The sequence below is a fragment of the Monodelphis domestica genome, chromosome 6, assembly GCF_027887165.1.
Source record: "Monodelphis domestica isolate mMonDom1 chromosome 6, mMonDom1.pri, whole genome shotgun sequence".
Lineage (NCBI taxonomy): Eukaryota > Metazoa > Chordata > Mammalia > Didelphimorphia > Didelphidae > Monodelphis > Monodelphis domestica.
In genome coordinates this window covers 73467367-73488742 of record NC_077232.1, presented here as the reverse complement: position 1 = coordinate 73488742, position 21376 = coordinate 73467367, and the positions used below count along the sequence as shown (strand labels likewise).

Below are 21376 nucleotides of genomic sequence, written 5' to 3'. Positions count from 1 at the left end.
ACCAGAGTTCATTACCAGAGAGGCAGAGGGACTCTGGCATTGCTGCTCCCCTCCACCCTCTCCACCTTGCCTCATGATATTTTTTCATATGCCCTGCCCCTCTGCCCAGCAGCCCAATGGGATAGCTTCCTTCCTCCCCTGTCAAGGGTCAAGGTAGGGGGGGATGGGGAGGAAGGGCATGGCACTCTATCTCTAAAAGGTTCACCATCACTGACCTAGATTCTCAGAGTGAGCTGTAGAAAGGACTCAGTGGTGTCTGTCAACCTGCCCTTCTCCCAGCTGGCCTTCTTGATTTCTTCACATGCTAGTGCGCTTCTGCCCTGCTCAAGCCCAAAGTAATAGTCAAAAAGGCATTTTTACTTTGAGGTGAGAGTTTATTGGTTCTTAGTGTCAAGTCTGAATTACAAATGTAAAAGTCACAGACACAAACCGCAGGTACAAATATGTCAAATAATATAAAAATAAGTGGAAGCTAATTTTATAGACCCACTGAATTGAGTGTAATAAATACAATAATAAGCCAGAAAGCTTCAACCACACCATTCAGTCTCACTGAAGTTACAGTAGTGTTTGTAAAAACAAATTTTTAACTTAAGTTGCAAATATTAAAGCATCAAAAGCTAGTATAAAAGTGGCTTTTGGCACATTGTCCATGAGCTCGAGGGTTACATTTGACAATTTGGGACAATTCTGAAGAGCCTGTGTCAAACCCAATTTGGGAGACTCACCTTTACAAAATCTGTCGACAATTAACCCCACGAGGCAGCTGGACACTCACAGTTTACAAGCTTCTATCCTAGTTACAACTTTGCCTATTATAGAAGCCCAAAGGGCATCCCAGAGGTTACCACTGTGCAAATTCTCCAAAATCCCCAATAGAATTTGGAGGGAAATTTTCCTTGGGCATCCCCTGGGTCAGGGTCTTGCCTGTGGGGCTTCACAGCTGCAGCCCAGATCCTGGCTCAGGGCCCTACAGAAGGTCCCTTAATAAGGTGATTGGATTCCCTCCCCGCCCCCCCACCCCCCAACCAAAACCAACTATAACTTCAGAAATTCTAAATCCCACTCACTCCAGGTGATACAAAACCTAAGCTGCTAACAAGGTCAGCAAAAAGCAGGTAAACCCCTTGAGGACTCGTTCCTGCACCCTGGTAACCAGAGCTTCAAATTCATGGGTTCAGTTCCTGTCCCTCCATTTTTTTTCCCTACAGTAAAACGATAAGACACAGTGTAATGGCACTTCTTTTTGGGACGCGGCTGCTCTGAGGCTGTCCAGTAGCTAAGGGTCCTCCGGCCTGGGATGGCTGATGCTACCATTTTTCTCAAAGCAGACCATGGGAGAAACACTATCCCAACCCAAAAGAGGTGGCTGACTTTTAGGGGCCTTATTAAGAGTTCATCTAGCAGAGGCCAGACCAGGGCCAGTTAGGCCTGGCCTGGGCACTGAGCTCCAGGATCACCACTTACAGGCATTAGTCCTCAAAGAGTTTATACAGTTTAGCCAGATGTGCTAAGACTCTTCAACTAGGTTACCATGGTGTATGTTAGAGTTTAAAGTCCTTTCACCAACCCTGCTTCTCCCTTTCGGACTCAAATATGAGGGGAAAGGGAGTGAATAATAGTATGGGGGTGGAGAGCTTTGCCCTGTGGCCCGCCCAGCTCCAAGCGGTCACCCCTCATCACAGCTTCGCCATTTGGGCTTCAGAACGTTTCAAAATGAACATTTTCAGAATCACAGTTTCATATTCAGAGCTGAGGTAATCACATAGTCTTTGATCCCAATGCAGGAGAGGAAATTGGAACAGTAACACAGGTTGGTGAAAAGGCTTTTTCAACGGGTATCATACAGTCAGTCACCAAGAACACTGCGGCGCAGGAAGCAGTACAGCAGCGGGAGGGTCTATGCTATGGATGGCAAGGCCTGGAAGCCGACGCTCTCCTTAAAAATGGGTTCTTTGTGCAGCGGGAATCTCAGATCCCAGAGTGCTGGGGCTTCCCCCAACCTCCAAGAGAGTTTCATGGAAAACTTCAGAGCAATAGTGGAATGAATTGGCCCCCTGGTCCCCCCTCCCCATTCCCACCCCTAAAGGCTGCACAATTTTGAGTTTTTAAAAAGAGTTCGGCAGAACAAAAAGAAGCTACAGTATCTTCGTCTATTATTTAGTCAATTGCACTTAAAAGTCTACACAGTTATTGATCCCCAAGCAGTAACAATGTGCTAGGCCAGGGCCCATTGTCACTACTTCTCTGCACCAGGCATTTGGTTGCCTAGGCAACTCAGGATCCATATGGCTTTGGCATTACCTCAGTCCCTTCTCATGGCAGGGATGAGAAAGGGCCAGCCAAATTTTGTCTTGGAGATGAAATGCTCAGGCATTTCCACCTTGGGATGCCTTTTTCAATAAGAGGTTTCTTACTGAATAGAATCTGGGTTTTCATCCATCTCAGTTTAAAACACAGATCATCATCTTCTCCAAAACACCACCTTTGACTGGCTTCCAAACCTGGGCAAGGCCCTGAAAACAGTTTTGCTACCCTAACCTTAGCAGGCACCAAGTGCAGTGAAGACCCACATGCACGCATGCATGGAGAATTCATGGCATCCATCATGGAGCTTTCTACCAGGGGCGAGAATTTTCTCCCTCTTAAAAATCTCCCCGGGTAGGTGAAGCCCACTAATGGTGTCACCTATGTGCTTTGTAAAGAAATCACACATTTGACTAAGTCCTAAGGCATGCACAAGACGAAATTCTAAACACAGGAAGCTGAAGGGCTAAGCCGCAACATGACACAACCAACGTTCTTAAGGAAAAGGTGGCCTAGAATCTGGAGCCTGTGCTCCCCCCATCTAGGCTTCTCTAAGGGGCCAAGTGTGTTCTGAATAATAATCAGTCACATTTGCTTTAATGTCCTACTGAAACCAAAACCAATAGAAGGAATCGTAGAACCCCAAACACTTGGCTTGTTTCCTCTGGCCAAAGAGACCAAAGATATTTTGAATGTGTTCGCTGAAAGACTGAAATTTCCTCTCCCTTGGGAGCCAGAGCCAGGGACAGCAAGAAGGCTTGGGGACTTGGGAGTAAATTTTCCACAATTAAATCTTATTGCATCACATGTAAGTGGCCAGGACTGGGAGGAAGTCACGTTAGCAAAAACCTGACCTCCCTCTGCCCTAGTGGAGTTGACCTAGGGCTCCACAGAAGGGGGGGGGGGAGAGCAAGGAAGAAGAATTAGAATCTATGTGGGGAAGTCCTACAAGCAACTGGAAAAGTGACAAGACACCTCCCACCCCAATTTCCTTGTTTGGAAACCTAAACTTAAGCAACAGCTCAGCTCCAAACCAAAAGAGTACTGATTAGCCAAGGCCATCGATGTCTTCCCTCATCTCTCCCTAAATTGAGGAGAAGGAACAGTGCTGCAGTGGTCTATAGAGCAAAGGAAACCCAGGCTAGTCGCTCAGGGAGACATGATCTGCCTCATTAGGGCTTTTTTCCTGCAGTCTGGAAGGGAAAGGAAACCAGCCATTTCCCCTCACATCACAAGTGACTGTCCAGGAGCCTCCCAAACAAGGCTTTCAGTCTCTATGAAGACACTGCTCACCTCAGGCACTGTCTCTCGTAGGGCTCTAGAGAGCCTTGGCATTGGCCATGGCTGGGGTCTACATCAGACCCTTGGTTGGGTCCTACACCAGAGCCAACAAGTCCTCCCTTCTCTCCTTTTCACTCTTACCAGCTGCTTCAAAAAGACTCCATAAGATAAGGGACGGAGGTCTGAGGTTCCATGCTTCCTCCAGACTCTAACGTAAGACTTGGGTAATGCCAGAGAAGTGAAAGGTGTGGAGGTAGCTTGGGAAAACCCTTCAAGCAATTCTGATACTCCCTTACCCTCGAAGAGTGCTTCCCCTATACCCACAAGACAAGAAACAGCACAAGCCTCCTTTGCAGGCTCATATTTTTAGGCCAAGACAGGACTGGACTGCAGACGGCACTTGGGGGACAGGGCAGGTTCAGAGCACTCCTGAGCTTTACCTGCTTTATGGGTTATGTCTAGGCCCTCATTCTCCTCTGTCCTTGGAAAAGGGAATGAAGGTCCAGGTGACAATTGTATCTTGCATCAGGACCACATGCAAATGAGACAGCACAAACAAGCACACATCAGACAGAAGAAGCAGCTTCCTGCCAGGAAATGTGGCCTTGGGCATGTTCAAGAAAGCAGAGGGCCAGAAAATTCATGAGCGTCTCTGACATTGTGAGAGCAGGGACAACGTGTTGAGGTGGCAGCCATGCTGCCAGTACTTGTGCCCAAGACTCTTCCCTGGGCACAGAGAGCCCGCCTGGGCTAGCTTGGGGGCTTCTGCTCAAATAGGTCTGGGTATTCCTGTTGCTCCAGCTCTCGGTTGTACTTCTCAATCTCCCGGTTTGCTTCTTCTACATAATCATTCATAAACTGGTCCATTACTAGTTTCAAATTAAGGAATCTAATGCAGTCTACTGGCATCTACCAGCCAAGAGTCCCGAACTGCTACCAGTTCCTAATTATCAATGGCCTGAAGGGATGAGCTCTGTTCCTCATTAGACCCTGCTTCCCTATCCACAGGCGAAGAGGAAGGGTGAGCTGGCTAAATCTGCCACTTAGATCATCAGTCCCCGGAGAACACAGCTAGCTTTGGCCAGAGCTCTTTCATGTTAGGAGTGGGACAGGTCCTGTGCTGAGGTGAAGGGCAAGAAATGATCAATGAGTCTAAGAGGCTGGGATGACCCCGCTCCTTCCCATCATCCCCAATCCCCAGATGCTAAAGGGGCAGGAAAAAGGGCTGACAGCCAAAGGGAGCCCACTCTGCTGCAATCCAGTGTAATGTGCTTCAACACAACACAATTTGGTTTGGATTGCATTATGAATCAGGGTATTGGAGAGCTTGTCTACACCTACCCCCCCCCCTCCTGCCTCATGAGGGAACATGCCACTAACTGGCTCCACATGTTGAAATGAGGGAGCAGCAGCTCTCTCCTGGCTGCCTTTCCCTGGCCTCAGCCTCACCCATGCTGCAGGCAGAGGCTGTCCTCTCCATCCCTCCTCTGGGACCTCAGTGGAGTGATAGAGATGGGCCTGGTGGCTGGGTGCAAACCTTCAGTTCTGTGCTCTGAGGAGGAGGAGGAGGAGGAGGAGGGGAAGAAAGGGAAAATGTATTTCCTAGCCTAATTATTGCAACATTTTTTCAAATCATTTTCTCCCTTCTACCATAGGATTTAAGCCTGGAGATCTGCTTTTTGCATAGCCAATGTTTCTGGAATACCTCTGGGGAGCTAGTGTGCCTCTGGGCTGCACACTGACAGTGACTCAAACCTCCCACAGGAAAATCTATTCAAGCCTACACCTGGCTTTCTCCAGAGTCCTGCTGATTCAAGGATACATGGGTGATAATCAGTTTTATCGCCAAAGAAGTTGACAAATTGGGTTCCATTATAAAAGTAACCTGCAGGCAGAGGATCCAAGTGGCGTTTCACCTGCGAAAGACAACAGAGATCATTAAAGATGCCTCGCGCGCTCTCAGGGTCCCCTCTCTTGGCTAACTTAGGTTTCCGACAATTTTTCTTCTCTTCCAAGGCCAGCAGCCCACCTCTCATCTCCCTTCTCTCCCCTCACCCCAACCTTCCACACACAGGTCGAGAGAGTAGGGATCCACCCAGGCTTGCCTTCATCCTCAATACAGCCAGGTCTTTCTCCACACCTCCACAGGGCAGTGAATCCGTTTCTGGTCCTTGTACTTAGAGCGGGAGCAGCAAGGGGCTGCCTGACTCTCCAATTTCTCTCTTGGGGCAGAAGCAGGGTCTGCTTTATATTTCCCCTAGAGTAGTGGCTGTCAATACTTCACAGTGGATCCAAGAATCAGATCCCTGTAGGGGTTGAAATCTTACCCAGTTTCTCTTTGGGAGTCCCTGCAATGGCTCTATTCATAGTGGGCCATGCCCTGAAGTGTCCATAGACCCGTAAGAGCTCCCAACCCAGTTTCAGCAAGTTTGGCCGGGCCCAGGATCTGGGCAGGGGACTTACATGAATGTTCTTGATCTCTTGCAGTGTCAGCATCCCCCTAGTTTTCAAGGCTTTCCTCTGAGGTTTCTGCATAGAGATTTAGGGACAAGGGAGAGAGCAGAAGTCAGATGGAGTGGGTAATGCAGAGCAGGGGCATGGTCAGAGACCCCCATGGGAGTGCTATTTGGTGGTGGTGGGTGGCTATGGCTGCAGACTCTAAGCCTAGTCCAGGCAGAAGACTCTTCTGCCAGAAATGATGCCCTCTCATAGAGGGAGGGATAGCTTCCTCACTTCAGCACAGGGAGTTCTGGTTGTAGTAAAGCTGACACTGTGATTGATACCGTTGGGCTTTTCTATACTGACTGCACTTATTGCTGGGGACAGTGGGGCAACAGTGCGCAGCCCTAGACCCCTGGGGCTTTAGTAGTTTCTTACTGCTTCCTTTGCCCATCCTAAATGTCTTAGACAAATTCCACTGGTGGAATCCAGGGGAGGCTAAACTGTTTGCATACAGGACCAATGGGCAGAGCTGGGATTCACCCCAAAAGGCAGTCAGAGGACTTCCCCAGTGTGATTTGGTTTCTTTTGACAGAGGGACTAGCAGGGGACCTGAATGAGCTTGTACCTGACCCAGACTTTGTCAGAATTTCTGCCTCTGCTTTTACCAGTGCCACAGGACAGGCATTTGGTCCTTTTCCCTCCCTTGCTCTATCCACTCCCCTTAGAAAGCCTTGGCATGGTTTAAATAACTGACTGCCTAGGCTGTCCTGGAGATGTTATTGTAGGGAAGGAGGAGGAGAGGAGGAAATCAGGGAGCACTGGAATCCCAGCAGCTTGCTCTTCCTAGGAGAGACCACCCACTGATGGCCTGGGTGGGGTCAATGGAAAGTTACCTCAATGGTGGCCAGACTGTCAGGGAAGACTGCTGGCTGGGGGCTGCCTGGAACTGTTCCTGGTCATGCCTGTGCCCATATCTGGCCCAGTGCCCAGTAGGAACGTCCCCACCCCGATGAGAGCCACACCTGCTTTGCAGTTTGTCGAAGCCAGTCCTTTACACTCTCCTCTTTCAGAGAGCAGCCAATGAATACGAGGTAACTCTCCTGCTGCCCGCTGCTATCTCGGGGAGCTCCACGGGAATCTGGAGGGGGGGTAGGCCCCTCTAGAACCGGCACAATGCTTAAGGAATTAGTTAGTGTGTTGTGACAAACTTCCATCATTTTCTCTGAGTCTGCAAAGGAGAGAAGAAAATTAGTTCTCTGAGGACCAATGATAGTCTCCCACAGGCTAGAAGAAGGTTCCTTTGAAAGGGGCGTTACATCCCCAAACAAGACCAGGCAGCTCGATCTCCTTCATGGCTACCATCAGCCTAGTGCTTAACCTAAGTATTTGAAATGCCAGGTACTGTTCTTCTCTTGCCCCCAGGGCCCTCTAAGACTGCAGTGTCAGACTACATCCAAGAGAAGAAGCATCCCCATGGGAAGAGAAGTCTTTGTTATGATTCAATCTAGAGCCAGGTGTGTATGTAGCTCCAGGGCCTCCTCCTCCTCCTCTTCCCTGAGTTCTATAGAAGTTAACTCTTCTAGAGCATCTTTTTGTCTTCAACAACCATGCTCTTAGAAGATCCTTTTCCCCTGTGGATTCCTCCCACTCTTTACGTTACTTTTCTTCAAATGAGGAGGACTGGGGCAAAAATAAAGCAGATTTATAAAGGATTCCTGCCAATAGGCTCAATCAGATCTTTGGGGATCCAAAAAAAGGGAGATTGCATTCATTCACCTCACTAGTTGAATGGGTGAAGTAAGAATCACTACGGAAAGCAAATACTGGTAAATTACTGCACCAAACACCCTTATCTGTAATTAACTGTGGAGTTAGGGAGAAGGCACCCAGTGAATAGATCCTTCATGAAAGTTCTAAGGGACTCCCACACTTAAGCTTTCAATTACCTGAAAACTTCACTTTGCCCAGGATGTGGTAGATATTTCCAGAGAACGGGCTTTGCTTAATCAAGGACTTAATTGCTGTTGGGAAGAAGAGGAGAGGGCCGTTACTGGTTTTACCTACCTCCCTTGTGGATGGTGCCAGAACTTAGCACAATCACTGCTGGAAAGGGCCACTGCCTGAGTGGGTGCCTACTTGTGATGAAATGAATTTTCTTATTACCAGTGAAGATGACATGTTCTGATTACTGTTTGGAAAATGTGGGAGGCTCTGGACAGTACTTTCCTGGTTTAAGAAAAAAAAGAGACATCCACCTGTGCAGAGGGTTGGGGGTGAAGCCAGCAACTGAGCTGGGACAAGTATGAAAGGTTCACTGTGTTTCCCAGGTGGCAGCATTTGTAGTACTGTAAATGACTGACAACTAATGGGCAGCAAAAATTGGAACTTGGCAGGGTGAGGACCGGAGGACCAGTTTGGAAATTAGAGAGGAGACAGGTTTGAGGGCTGATGGCAGGGTCCCTTGAAGCATGGGCAGGCCAGCTGATTATGTGTAGAGGCCAGGCCCAGATCATTTTTAGAGGGAAAGGGGAAGCTAGTTACCTCTACATAATAACCATCTCTATAAACAAATATTAATATAGTATGTGTATTAAAATAAATATAAATATCCCATATCAATTTTGTTTGCACATAGTTGTTTGCATGTTGTCTCCCCCATTAGATTGTGAACTCCTGGAAGGCAGGGACTGTTTGGGCCCTTCTTGGTATTACTAGCACTTAGCACAGTGCTTGGTGCATTTAATGTTTGTTGATTTGACTAGTCAGCCCTGGAAGATGTGCTAGGAGATCTTAGAAGTACCCTTGACTCAATACTAAACTGTCATTTTTCTTGGTTCCTTGGGTTAAAAAAAAATTGCACCTGATTTTCATATAGGTCACACTCCCTGATTGTGGTGTCGCCCAGGGCTTTGGGAGGGCTCTTCTCCCTCTACACCATTTCATTTGATGATGTCATCAATTTTCATGGATCAATTTTCTCTAAGTAGATGATTTGTCCAGCCCTAACCTCTCTGCTGACCTCAGGTCTCCAACTGCCTACTGGACGTCTTGAACTGGATGTCCCATGGATATCTTGGACTCAATATGTCCCAAACCAAACTCATTATCTTTTCCCCCAATCCCTCTCCTCTTCCTAATTTCCCTCAACTTGTTGAGGGTATTATCATCCTTCTCAGTCTTGGCTTAAAATGTAGATGTCATCTTTGACTCCTTACTTTCTCTCTCACCCCCAATCCTACTTCTTAAAGAAAGGGACTGTTTTTTTTTTTAATTTCTTTGTATCCCCAGCACTTTGCACAGTGCCTAGCACACAGTAGACAATAAATGCTTATTGAATGACTGACTGGATTAACTAAGGGGAAAATGAAGCTTTTCCTATGGGTAGACTGGAAGATCTGAGAGATCCCAAAGATCTCAGGCAAAGAGGGAGATGGTGCATCAGTCTAGTAATAATCATTCTAGCTTATTAAATAAAGATTAGAACAAATCTTGAACAGGAAACTCTCAGGGTTTGGCTGGCAAAGCTAACTTCTATCCAGCTCTGATGCTGTGTATCTAGGATCCTCCTATTGATAAAAATCAATGTCAGCCCAGTTTTAATAATTATATGTTCTTGGAACCTGCTCTCTGTAGCTTACCCCCAATTCCCATGGGCCAGGAAAACTCTCCAGAGGAGTTTGGGTCAATCTGGGTGAGAAGTCTAAGATCTTGTCACCCCACCCTCCCCAACATGCCACCCCACCAGCTTCTGCCTCCTAGAGCTCTAACACTGACCAGAGAAAGGTTAGTTGGCCTTGGGCTGGCCTCAAACACCAGCCTCTCTGACTGCAAAAGGAAATATTATCTTCCTTCCACTTACTCTTGTTCCTAGGAATATCTCAGTGAGCCTTACCTTTGCATTTGGCCATGAAGCAAGTCTTCTCCAAGGGGCGACCAAACCAGACACAGATCTGAACCATTGGGGGGAAGACAGATCCTGCACGAAATTTACCTTCATACCTTCAAACAAAAGCAAATTTGAAAATATGATTAGCTTTTTGCATATTAATATTGTATTAGATTTTAATTTCTGTATATGTAGTATTAGAAACATTTTTATGCCTCATTAAGGTATGCTTCAGATTGGGGATTGGATATGGAGATATGGAGGACAGGGTCCTTGTGCTGCCCATTTCAGATCCACCTTCCTGATCCTGGCTCTACCCAGTGGCTATTTCAGAGTTCTGCCTTGGCTCTGCAGCCATAGTAGCTCCGAGCAGTGTGCTTACCAGGGACCACAGTGGATTTTCCCAAAGTCTAAGGGAGGTAATAGATTTTTCCTGTCTCTTAAGGGAATAGACTAGAAGCTGGAATTGTGGGATCTTGGTGCTGTCCCTGACAGTGTCTCCTCTCCTGGAGGTTTTGACAGGATAGATTAGCTCCTTCTTGGAGGAAGGGGAAAGGGTCATATCACCAGCTCCCATTTCTTTCTTTTTTTTTTTAAACCCTTACCTTCTGTCTTGGAGTCAATACTGTGTATTGGCTCCAAGGCAGAAGAGTGGTAAGGGCTAGGCAATAGGGGTTAAGTGGCTTTCCCAGGGTCACACAGCTGGGAAGTGTCTGAGGCCAGATTTGAATCTAGGAACTCCCATCTCTAGGCCTGGTTCTCAATCCACTGAGCTACCCAGCTGCCCCCCAGCTCCCATTTCTATAGAGCTTGAAAGTTCACAAAACACCTCCCCTCTGTAATTGTAAGATAGGTAGTGTCAGTATTCGTATTTTCATTTTACAGAAGAGGAAATTCAGGTGAACTTTCTATGGAAGGGCCCTGCTATTTTCAGGAGAATGAGTTAGTTAAGGGTATAGGGTTACACTGAAGGAAAAAACAAACAAAACATTGGAACTGGTTTCCCAATACTTGGGGGTCTTTTCAAACTTTCCTCCTTATAGTTGCTACTATTGGAACTGCTTCAAGCTAAAAAGGAAGTCAAAGAGATCGTCATAGGAGGCAGGAGTAGGGGAGAAGGTTCCCTGCCTTAATTAGTGTGTATCTTATTTATACTTCAGCAGAACAAACAAAAATATAACAATGAAAGAGTCCCTTTAGCCTGGCCCAGGAACCAAACTGATCTCTCTACATACAGGAAGTAGGTCCAGGCCAATACTAACAGCCAGGAGAAGGACAATCTCCCACAGCAGCCTTTGTGCACCTAGTAACAATAGACTTCTCAACCACACAATGGTTGGGAAATCCAGTAGGGAGACTCTTCTTTTCTTCCAAGTGCTGGCTGCTTTCCAGGGAAAATCCATGAACTCCCTCTAGCCAAGAAGGCCAGTGACACCAGCTCTTCCAGAAGCCCAGTAGTGAAGATCCTTCCCACCTTCTGTTGACTTCAAGGGTTAAGATAATGAGAATCCCAACCCCTTTGCATATAAGAACCTAGATATTAGAATCAATCAGCATTTAGCCAAAGTAAGTGATTAAAGTAAGTGATTAATCTGGGGTAATGATTGATTAGTGATTAATAGAATTATAGCAGTTATATTGTTTTTAAGGTTTTTAATCCAATTCAGTGTAATGAATTTAGCTGTTTTCTCTAACTTTCTAATAGATATCGTTTCTGTAACTTTGAACAAGCCAACATTTAGCAATAGAGTGTGATCCCACCCAGGCAGAAGGCCTGTGGAAGGGTGTGATGTATTTGTGGGAAGGCAAGAAGGCTGTACCTTCTGAGTATATTCTCTTATGGATCTCTGAGCAGGGGCTCTAGGAGGAGCTAACATTATAGTATATACCCCCTTACCATATAAGGCATATCCGTCTTACCAACTAGGACAACTAGTCTTACCAATGTTGTCCAGAGGGGACTGACATGCTGAGGACCGAGGGTTGGTAATTGTCAGGAAATGTATCTCCCACCCCCCAGGTTAGGGTATATAAGCAATGAGACATCTCATTCAGTTGTCTTAGGTGGGAAGAAACCCAATGACCCAGCTTTGCTGAGGGACATCGGTCTCTCTCAAACCTCTGATTGGTTAGGAATTTGCCTTTTTGTTTTCTTTCAGATTGGCTGAAAAATATTTAGCATAAGGCATCTCCCAACAAGCAGGCATTATATTCCATTAGTTGTGAGACTGGGATCAGAGCTCTACAAGGGCGATATCCTGCCAAAGGAAGACTAGGGAAGAGTTCTCAGACTGACAGGAGAAAAGGGGAATTTGGTTCTTTTAACTCCTATGCCAACCAATGCAGGACCTCCCCAAAGGTATGGCAAGGTAGGATGGAAGACAGTACTGTCCCAGCTCCCTGACCTTTTATTTCTTAGAGCTGAGGAAATCCAGAGACTCCTCAGAAAGGAGGATATGAAATGCTCTGCTACCAGATTTGTTATATCTGATATAGTAGTGGGGACCATCTGATGCTAGGGATCTCTGCTAAATCCCCCCTTTCTTCAGTGAATATAGAAGAAGTGAAAAGGAGAAATGTTTTTCCAACATCTAATTCTGGTCCAAATGGAAGGAAGCACTGACGTGGGCTGCAAAGGTAACAGGAACGTTGTTCCTGTTATCATCTGAGATTTTGTGACAGCCAAAAAAAGAATGCTGAGGAGAGTCAGAAGTAGAGGGATGGTTACAATCCAACTTTAAGAAAGCATATTTCAAAAAAGTTAGATAAATGATAGGCAAAAACCACATTATTAATTTTGAACTGTCTAACATCCACCACATAATTCCCCAACTCTAAAACCTATCTGACTTGAGCCACACAATGACATGACTAAACGTTAGTCTGTATTATTTCACAGAACTACATAACCTCCACCACCCTTAACTTTGACGTTTCCTTGTGAAATATCACCTCCTATTCTCCCATCTCTCCTGTTCCTTCACTAACACTAAACCTGTTCATTATCCTCATCATGTGTTCTAATCCCATAACTCCTTCACTACTCTCCTCCTCTGCCTTCATTGTCCCATGTCCAGCTATGATACTTCCCTAGAATCCTCCCCCTTTCCCTCCCACAATTATTCCCAGCCTCCTAATGCTTAGCCCTGGGCATCCATCCTGTTTATAGGCTACTCAATATTGTTGTAGAAAGAAATGGAAAACTGAGCCGGTCACCAGGGTCTCTGAATTACCTTGGCAGGTCTCTCGCTGTTCCTCTGGAGCCCTACTGCTTTTACTCTTTATTGCTCAAGATGACAGTTTTAAACTTTCTTCTGTCCTCAGTATGGTTCCTGGCCCCTCACAGCCCCCAATAATCACTGTTGCCTTGCCTTAAGTACTTGGCCCTACTCTTCCAGTGATGATTTCGCTTCCTTCTTTATTGAGATTATGGTCATCTGACAAGAGTCCTTTTCCTCAATTCCTTTCAGCAAAGCTTTTCAGCAGTAAAATATCCTTTTCCTCCTTCCCATTTGTTTCAGAAGAAAAACGTTTCTACTCTTAGTTAAGGCTAATCCTTCTCAGGTATCTGATTCTATCTCATCTCCCCACTTGCTGGCCTAGTTCCAACAACCATCCCCTCTTGGTCATGTTCCCTTGAGTCTCCCTTACTCCTCAGATCTAATCAGTTGCAAAGCTTGTCCTAGCACTTCTCTCTACAACATCTCTCTGGCTGTTCCTTCTCTTCACTCTCACAGCCATGCCCTAGCCCAGGCTTCCTTCGCCTCTCCCCTGGGCTACTACAATAATCTCCTACCTATCTCTCCTCCCTCCACACAGCTAGCTGACAGAACAATCTTCAAATACACCCCATGACTTCCTTGGCTCCCTATTACCTCTGACTAAATACAAACCCAGGCTGGCACAATCTGGCCCTCGTCAACCTTTCCAGACTGACTGCACATAATTCCTGTCCCTATTCCAACTCCTCTCAGCACCCTCTCAGTGACACTATCATTCTCTTTTAAGTCTTCTCACACCCTCTCCTCTCCTATCAAACCAATTATCGGATTCTGCAAATTCTGTTTCCCAGAATTTGAGGCCCTCAGACTTGAACAAGAATCCCCCCCCCCCCCCCCGCCGCCCCGTTACATCAGAGCCAAAAGGCGGTCATCAGTTTCACTGGCACCCAGCTCTGCTTGTGAAGTTTTCCCTTGTATCACCCACCACCCCAGTTCCACGATGAGCCTTCAGGACCTTGACGACAACAATCCCGGCTCATCCACCCGTTGCTCACCCCTTCTCTTCTCTAACATAATATCCCTAGTTCCTACAACTGATCTTCATCTAACATGACCCATCATCATCTTGGCTATCTTTCTTCTGAAAACTCTCCTTCCTAAGTCTAGCATCCAGAATGAACTGAATACTTCATTGGAATTAGCCTAGCATTACAGCCTCTGTCTATAGCTGCTGATACTGCTGAAATAATTTTGAATCTCATCATCCCCAAGTGCTCACTGATAGCACCCTGCCTCACTGTCCCCCTCTTCTCAGCTCTGGACATTTGACTAACTTGCTAAAAATACTGAACAGCACAGGGCTAAGCACAGATTCCTCTACACTCCAGTCTAACTAGACGACCTGGTGTTTTCCTATACATGTCCCAAGTTCTCCCAGCTGTGTCTTTGCTCATATTGCTTTCTTAGGAACATCCTTCACCTCCCAAACCAGGGAATATCCACCTTTTAATTACTCAACCCAATGTTTTAACCTCTAGAACAACTTCCCTGATTCCTCGGCTCAATGTTGACCACTCCTTTCAGATCTCATGTGCCATTTTAATGCACTTTCCCTCTTTCCTTTTACTTATTGAATCTATTGAACACACTGATTAGCATAATACATGTTTCTCAGAAAACTCTCAAAGAAGCCACCATACTAAAGCTCTCTAATGCATATTGTGCCATTCCAGTCAATGTTTCTGCACATGACTTGTCCCTCTACCAGACTAGTTGTTGTTTTAAGGTTGGAAGTGTGCCTATAGAAATTTTATATTTTATCCAGTATTTCTAGTGCAGTACTCTACCCTTAAGTTGAGGACTTAGTAAAATTAAATTAAAGGAATGAAGGAACAATGGAGGAGGAAGACAAACTTTCTGCTTCGGGTAGACATAGTTTGGTTTTCTTTTTTGAAGTGGTGATTTGATTGTAGTTCCCAGAACAATCACTCAATCAACAGAGATTTATGAAGCTCTTAATATATGCCAGACACTGCTAAGTTCTGAGGAAACAAATACGAAACAAAAACCATTCCTGCCCTCTAGGAACTTTACCTTCTAATGACAGGTACAAACAGGGACAGGACATAAATAAATACATAAAAGCTACAGATGGCTCTTGAGTTGAGTCCTTTCTTTAACTTAATTTCTTTGATTCGTTCATTTATACATCACAAAAGAAAGCAACATTTCCAGATAAACAGTAGAATCCCAAAAGAGGATTCATGTAAAACTGTGAACCCCCATTTCATATTGTCACTTTAAGAAAAAAAAAGAGTACATGTCAAATTCTTTGATAAAAGTTACTCTCAAAACAATTTTGCTTGTCTGAACTTCCTTCTCCACTTCTTTTTCTTTTCCTCTATGCATTTAAAAAAAGTCTAAGACCCTCTTTTTTTTGTCTTGATGATTGTCTTCTCTCCCACAATTCTCAGTTAAAAACTAAGAAGGAAAACAAAAACACTGTTCTTTTAACAAATGAGCACAGACAAGAACAAACCTACACAGAGGCCAAAGACAGTGCATTGTTAATGGATGATAGTGACCACTCCGATTGTTTCCCGCTTTTTTTTAAATTAAGGAGGTAATAGTTGAGCTCAATGATTGCAAATCTTGTGGCCTGGGTAAATTAAATTACAGAACACTGAAATAACTTTCATAAGTGATCAGCAAACCATTTTCAGTAATTAGCATTAAAACAGGAAAAGTCTGAGAACAGAGATGAGTAAATGTTCCAGTTTTCTAAAAGGTGAAAAGCTACACTGATCCATAAGCTTGCTACTGTCCCCCAGCAAAATTCACACAAGACTTAAACAATGATTCCTGAGTCCTTCTATTGCTTTTTGGTGTTCAGATCTCTCACTATTGCCCTTTGGGTCACCTACAACTTTGATTCCTCTGAGACTAATACTCCAGAACTGCTGCAGCATTCCTACTCACAGGAATACAAAGAAAGACCTAGAGGAAAACCTCTAACATGTTGGGCAGATCTTTGGTGAAGGTTCCATAGAACATGAAAAAAAGAAATCCCACAGAAGGGCTGGCTCTGAAAGGAAAACTACTGGAATTCTGGAAGATTCACCACTAAGCTAGAGAACCACTTCCAAGATAAAATGCTTCATTGTCTTCACTGCTTCCTTAAAGGGGACCAAGGTTAGGGATTGCTTATTTGAAAGGTATAACTAGGAAGCCGAAAATAGTGTGTATAAAGCTAAAAGGACTAGAGAAGCCAGCTGTCCCCATCCTTATCCTCCCTCCCTGCCATCCTGCCCTGACAGACAGACAGACACGCATATAAGCAAGGTCTTGTAGGGTGGGCAGACTTATCTGGGCCCTCCTTGGGCACAGAATAATAAGTCTTCTAGCAGTTAACTTGTGCTTGCTGTGATATCCAATGAATTGTTTCTTTTCGGGGCCCCGGTGCTAATCAGTCCCTGAATTTCAAACTTGGAAGTAACATTTACTAAGAACAAGTGATAGCAAACTAAACTCACCCCTGTGCCAATCCTGCCCCCCCCCCCAATATGGTTACTAGACTAGTAGACCAGAGCAATGATTGGAGATGTGGAGTCTACAATTCTACTTTTCTTCTGGACCTCTCTATATAGATGTCTTAATACCTAAACTCTGTGTGTATAAAATTGAACTAATTTCTTCCCCTAAACTTGTCACTCCTTCTGGTAGAATGATTTTTGATAACTTTAGTTATCCTCTAGCTAACATCTTTGAAGTCAAGGAGGCAGAATATTCCAGTTATCTCTGATTTTTTCCTCTCCTTCATTTATTACAGGTCCTATTGATATTATCATTATCACCATCTTATCCTTTCCTCTCCATTCTCTTCACAAGATTCAGACCCTTACTACCTTTTACCAAGATCCTTGTTAGCCTCCTAATTTTACAGATGAAGAAATGGAGGCTAAGAAAGGCTAAGAGACTTGCCCAGAGCTCTAATGCACCTTTAATAGAACTGCTAGTGTGATCTGAGTAGATTATCTTCAGGGGTTTCCTCACTGCCTACAGGATGGAAAACAAACTCAGACTACCACTCAAGGCAGTCTACAAATGGCTCCAATCTGCCTTTCTAACCTTATTTCAGACTATGATCCATTAACACACGCTCTCTCCATTCCAGCCAAACTAGACCACTCTTCTCTGATTCTTTGCCTATTCTTTTCCAGATTTGTGTACTCTTCCCCTTTCCTGAAATGAGCTCTTCCCCCTCTACCCCCCCCCTTGACAAATCTACCTAAAGTACTGTCTTCTCCATGAAATCCTTCTTCCATCTCATCTAGAAGTGATGCCACCCTTCATTTACTGAGCTACTTTGGCTTCTGATGCACTTAGTATTACTCTTTTTCTCCTTGAGGAAATGATCACCATCATATCCCCAATACCCAGTATGCCATCTGACACATAATAGGGACTTAGTCAATGTTGAACAGAATCATGATTTTGTTCAGGAAACGGATGAAGTCTCTCTTGTAAAGAGGATAGATATATGCTTCAGGCATGCTGAATTAGGTGATCCCCTTACATTTCTAAGACTCCATTTTTGTGGATGAGATGAAGAAATATGGGCTTGAAGATAGGATTTTAGGTGCATTTGCCATGTACTGAACAACTATAATTATTAACAAGTTGACGCAAGTCTGGAAGGAGGGTTGATGAAGGGTTCTGTGCTTGCCCTTATCTGTTCCACTCAAATTATCTTCCTACAGTACAGGGGTAATCAAATCACAATAATGTTTGGTTTTTAAAGAACTTCATAAACTCGTCCAATCTTCTCTTTTGAGGCTTCTTAAACTTTGCTCTTTCCTCCACATATTCTGATCAGCAGCACTGGCCTCTTTGCATATGATATCCCATCTCCCCAATATGGCCATTTTCTTTCCTTTCTTCTTTTTTGTTTTTAAACTCTACTTTCTGTCTTTGTATCAATTCTAGGACTAGAAAGTGGCAAGGACTATGCAAATGAGATTAAGTGATTTGTTCAGGGTAACCCCATTAGAAAGTAACTGAGGCCACATTTGAACCCAGATCCTCTTAATTCTAGGCCTGGAACTATCTACTGTGCTACCTAGCTCTTAATTTTTATTAATTTTTTAAACCCTTACCTTCTGTCTTGGTATTAATTCTAAGATAGAAGAACAACTCTGGGCATTACCACTGGCTATTCCCCATACCTGGAACTCTTCCCTCCTTGCTAGCTTTCTTCAAATCTCAGTGAGAATCCCACCCTCTGCAAAAAGTCTTTAATTTTAGGGCCTCCCTCCAATTTATCCTCTCTACATCTTGTTTGTATATAGAGTGTTTTTTCCCCCCATGCTGTTTCCCCCATTAGACTGTGATCTTCTTGGAGATGGGACTGTGTTCAGCATGTCTTTGTATCCTCTTCACTTTGTACAGTGTCTGGCACATAGTAGGCACTTAATAAATGCTTGCTGACTTGACTTCAATGTTTTGGGGTCATTTCTTCAATATTTTTATTGATGATTTGAAGAGAGATGTTTTTAATCAAATCTGTGGATGATACAAACATTTCAAGAAGGATCTCTAATATAATGTTGACCGAGTTAAGATTTTAAACAATCTTAGTAAGCTAGAACTGACTCTCTCAAGAAGAACTCTACTAGGGAAAAATGTTTACAGGCTTTAATTTGGGTGAAATGCAATCAAATACAAGAGCAGAACAAGTTAGGAATGTTTGTAGGGCTTCCTGGAATGCTTCAAAAAAGTGAATTTCAATTAAGACTGTCAATCAAATAGAGACAGTGCTTGGATCCAGAGAGAACACAGTCTGAGTGGGCATCAGCAGACAACATTGGGAGGACTAGATTCATTTCTAGGTGTCCTGTTTTGGTAGGGAAGCTACGAATGTGAGGGTAATTCAAAGTAGGAGGACCAGGATGACAAAAGCATCTAACTAAAAACTATGTAATAAGGAATAGCTAAAGAGTAGCAGGATAAGCCCAATGAAGAGAATACTAGAGTGTGAGAGTGGTGGGATGTGGGGTGGAATGATGCTCATTATTTTCCAATATTTGGAGAGACATTTTATGGAATAGAGAGGGGGAGATGTTCTATATCCAACCTCAGAAGGTAGGTTTCAGCTGAAGAAACAGCACTAAACATTTGAGCTGTTTAAAAATCAAATCAATTGCTTCAGAAAGTATTTCATTGTTAGCCTTAAATCAGAGTATACCTTTTTTTCTTTTTAAACCCTTACCTTCTGTCTTAGTATCAATTCTAAGACAGAAGAACAGCAAGGGCTAGGCAACAGGGTTAAATGACTTGCCCAAGGTCACATAGCTAGGAAGTATCTAAGGCTAGGTTTGAATCTGGGATCTCCCAGCCCCAGGCCTGGCTCTATACACTATATTACCTGGCTTCCCCCAAAGCAAACCTTTAAGGGGAATCCTTTTCTGGGTGGAAGATTGGACTAGGTGACCTATACAGTTCCTTTCAACTATAATTCAGTTTGTAGGTCAAATGCAATTCAATAAAATCCATTAAGTGCCAACTGTGTACATGAGTTCAAATCCAACCTCAAGTATTTTCTAGCTATGTGACCCTGGGCAAGTCACTTCACCCTGTTTGCCTTAGTTTCCTCATCTATAAAATGAGCTGGAGAAGGAAATGGCAAGCCATTCCAGTATCTTTGCCAGGGGTCAGGAAGAGTTAGACATGACTGAACAACAAGTATGCAGAGAACTTTGTTAAGTGCTAGAGGAGCCACAAAATTTAATTAAGACATGGTTCCTGTCTTTGTTGAGCTTAATGGTTTACGAGAGAGATAGAATATATGCAAATACTTATTCACTACTTTGAGGATTTGTGACTTGATATTTGGTCTCTATCTACCACTGTAGTTCCTTATACACAGTAGGTATGTAATAAATGCTTGCTGAATTGGGCTCTATGCCTTAGTAAATAAGCTGCAGTGGCTGAAAAAGGTCCATCACTTGGTGGCCCCTTGGGAGCAAATCTCTTTGTTCTTGATTAGGTTGGCCCTTAGACATTAAGCACGCCATCCATTGCTTGGAGATCCTATCCCACATCTTCACTTCACTTCCTGAAGTTCTGAGAAGGGAAGGGCCTAGTAGTAGTGGAAGGTAAGATGAAAAGTTCTTTTGCTGTCTTAGGAGCTGAGAAGTGTTAGAGGGAAGCTTTGACATCACAGCTCTGTCTTGGTCTCATGTTTTCATCAAACTTCAACTGAGGAAAAAGTTGAGGTATATTCAAGTCTCTTTCTCCAGGGTACAGAGGAGAGCTCACAGAAACTGCAGCATGAAGGGAAGTGATGGGGCGCCAAGCTCTGAGATCCATCTGGTCACCGTCAGGGAGAGAGAAAATCCCGTGACCAGGAAAAAGTGGTACTCAGACCATTCCATCTCAGATCAACTCTCCGAAAACCAGATTTCCAAAGCACAAAAACACTAGCTTTCCTCCAAAAGAACAATCTGCCCCAAGGGGACAGTCAGGGTCTGGTGGATCACTGACCACCCCCTCAGCATCCAACAGCTATTGATGGAGAGATGGTAAACAAGGAAGACTTCCCCCCAGGTCACTCCTTTCCTACATAAACACCAGAAATTACAGAGCAGAGGAAGAGTCAAAAGGAAAATTCTAACATCAAACAGGTCTCCAGGGAAGCCTAAAGGGACAGAGAGGAAATGCCAACCCAACAGTCTGTGGATGACCCAGCCTGACCCACAGCAGCCCAAAGACCAAGTAAATGTCTGCCTCTGCAGGATCTCCAAGCCCAGTGACCAGACTCTGGCTAGGAATGAGGGACACACATTTTGGTCCTAAAAGGCCCCTTCAGTTCAGGCTAGATGATGTTTTCCTTTGTAGAAGGAGAGCAGCACAAAAGGTTCAGAGCCCAATTCCATTTACAAACCAGAAGGCATTCTTTCTCTACCATGAATGTCTCCTGTCACAGTGAGAGATCAGACTGCTTCTGACAGAGCCTCAGGCTGTTGGCTCCAGGAGACAGATGCCTCAAACATTAGACACAGACACATCTATCTGTCTATAATATTTGTGCTCAAGAACAAGTAAGGATTAGGCAACACGGCATTTTTCTTTTCCTCCAACAAATCCCTTTTCTCAACTAATTGGACTTTCATGTCTGACCCCCTTTGATCCCTACTGATCCTACCCAATATCACACATTTTATAGGTGAAATCAGGCTCC

The 21376-nt window shown here is 44.4% G+C and overlaps 1 protein-coding gene across 4 annotated transcripts in view; it reads right to left on the bottom strand.

The window, feature by feature from the left end:
- Positions 1 to 353: 353 nt before the first annotated feature.
- The window catches only part of DNAAF9 (dynein axonemal assembly factor 9), a 169263-nt gene continuing 148240 nt past the window's right edge, over positions 354 to 21376 (bottom strand). For all 4 annotated transcript variants that reach the window (XM_007497284.3, XM_056802255.1, XM_056802257.1 and 1 more), the window contains 6 exons: positions 9923 to 10029; positions 7977 to 8051; positions 7053 to 7258; positions 6052 to 6117; positions 5411 to 5504; positions 354 to 4457 (listed from right to left, as the gene is read on the bottom strand). In XM_007497284.3, the coding sequence (XP_007497346.2) occupies positions 4339 to 4457; positions 5411 to 5504; positions 6052 to 6117; positions 7053 to 7258; positions 7977 to 8051; positions 9923 to 10029 (667 nt within the window). In that variant the 3' untranslated portion in view covers positions 354 to 4338. The remainder of the gene's footprint in view (positions 4458 to 5410; positions 5505 to 6051; positions 6118 to 7052; positions 7259 to 7976; positions 8052 to 9922; positions 10030 to 21376) is intronic.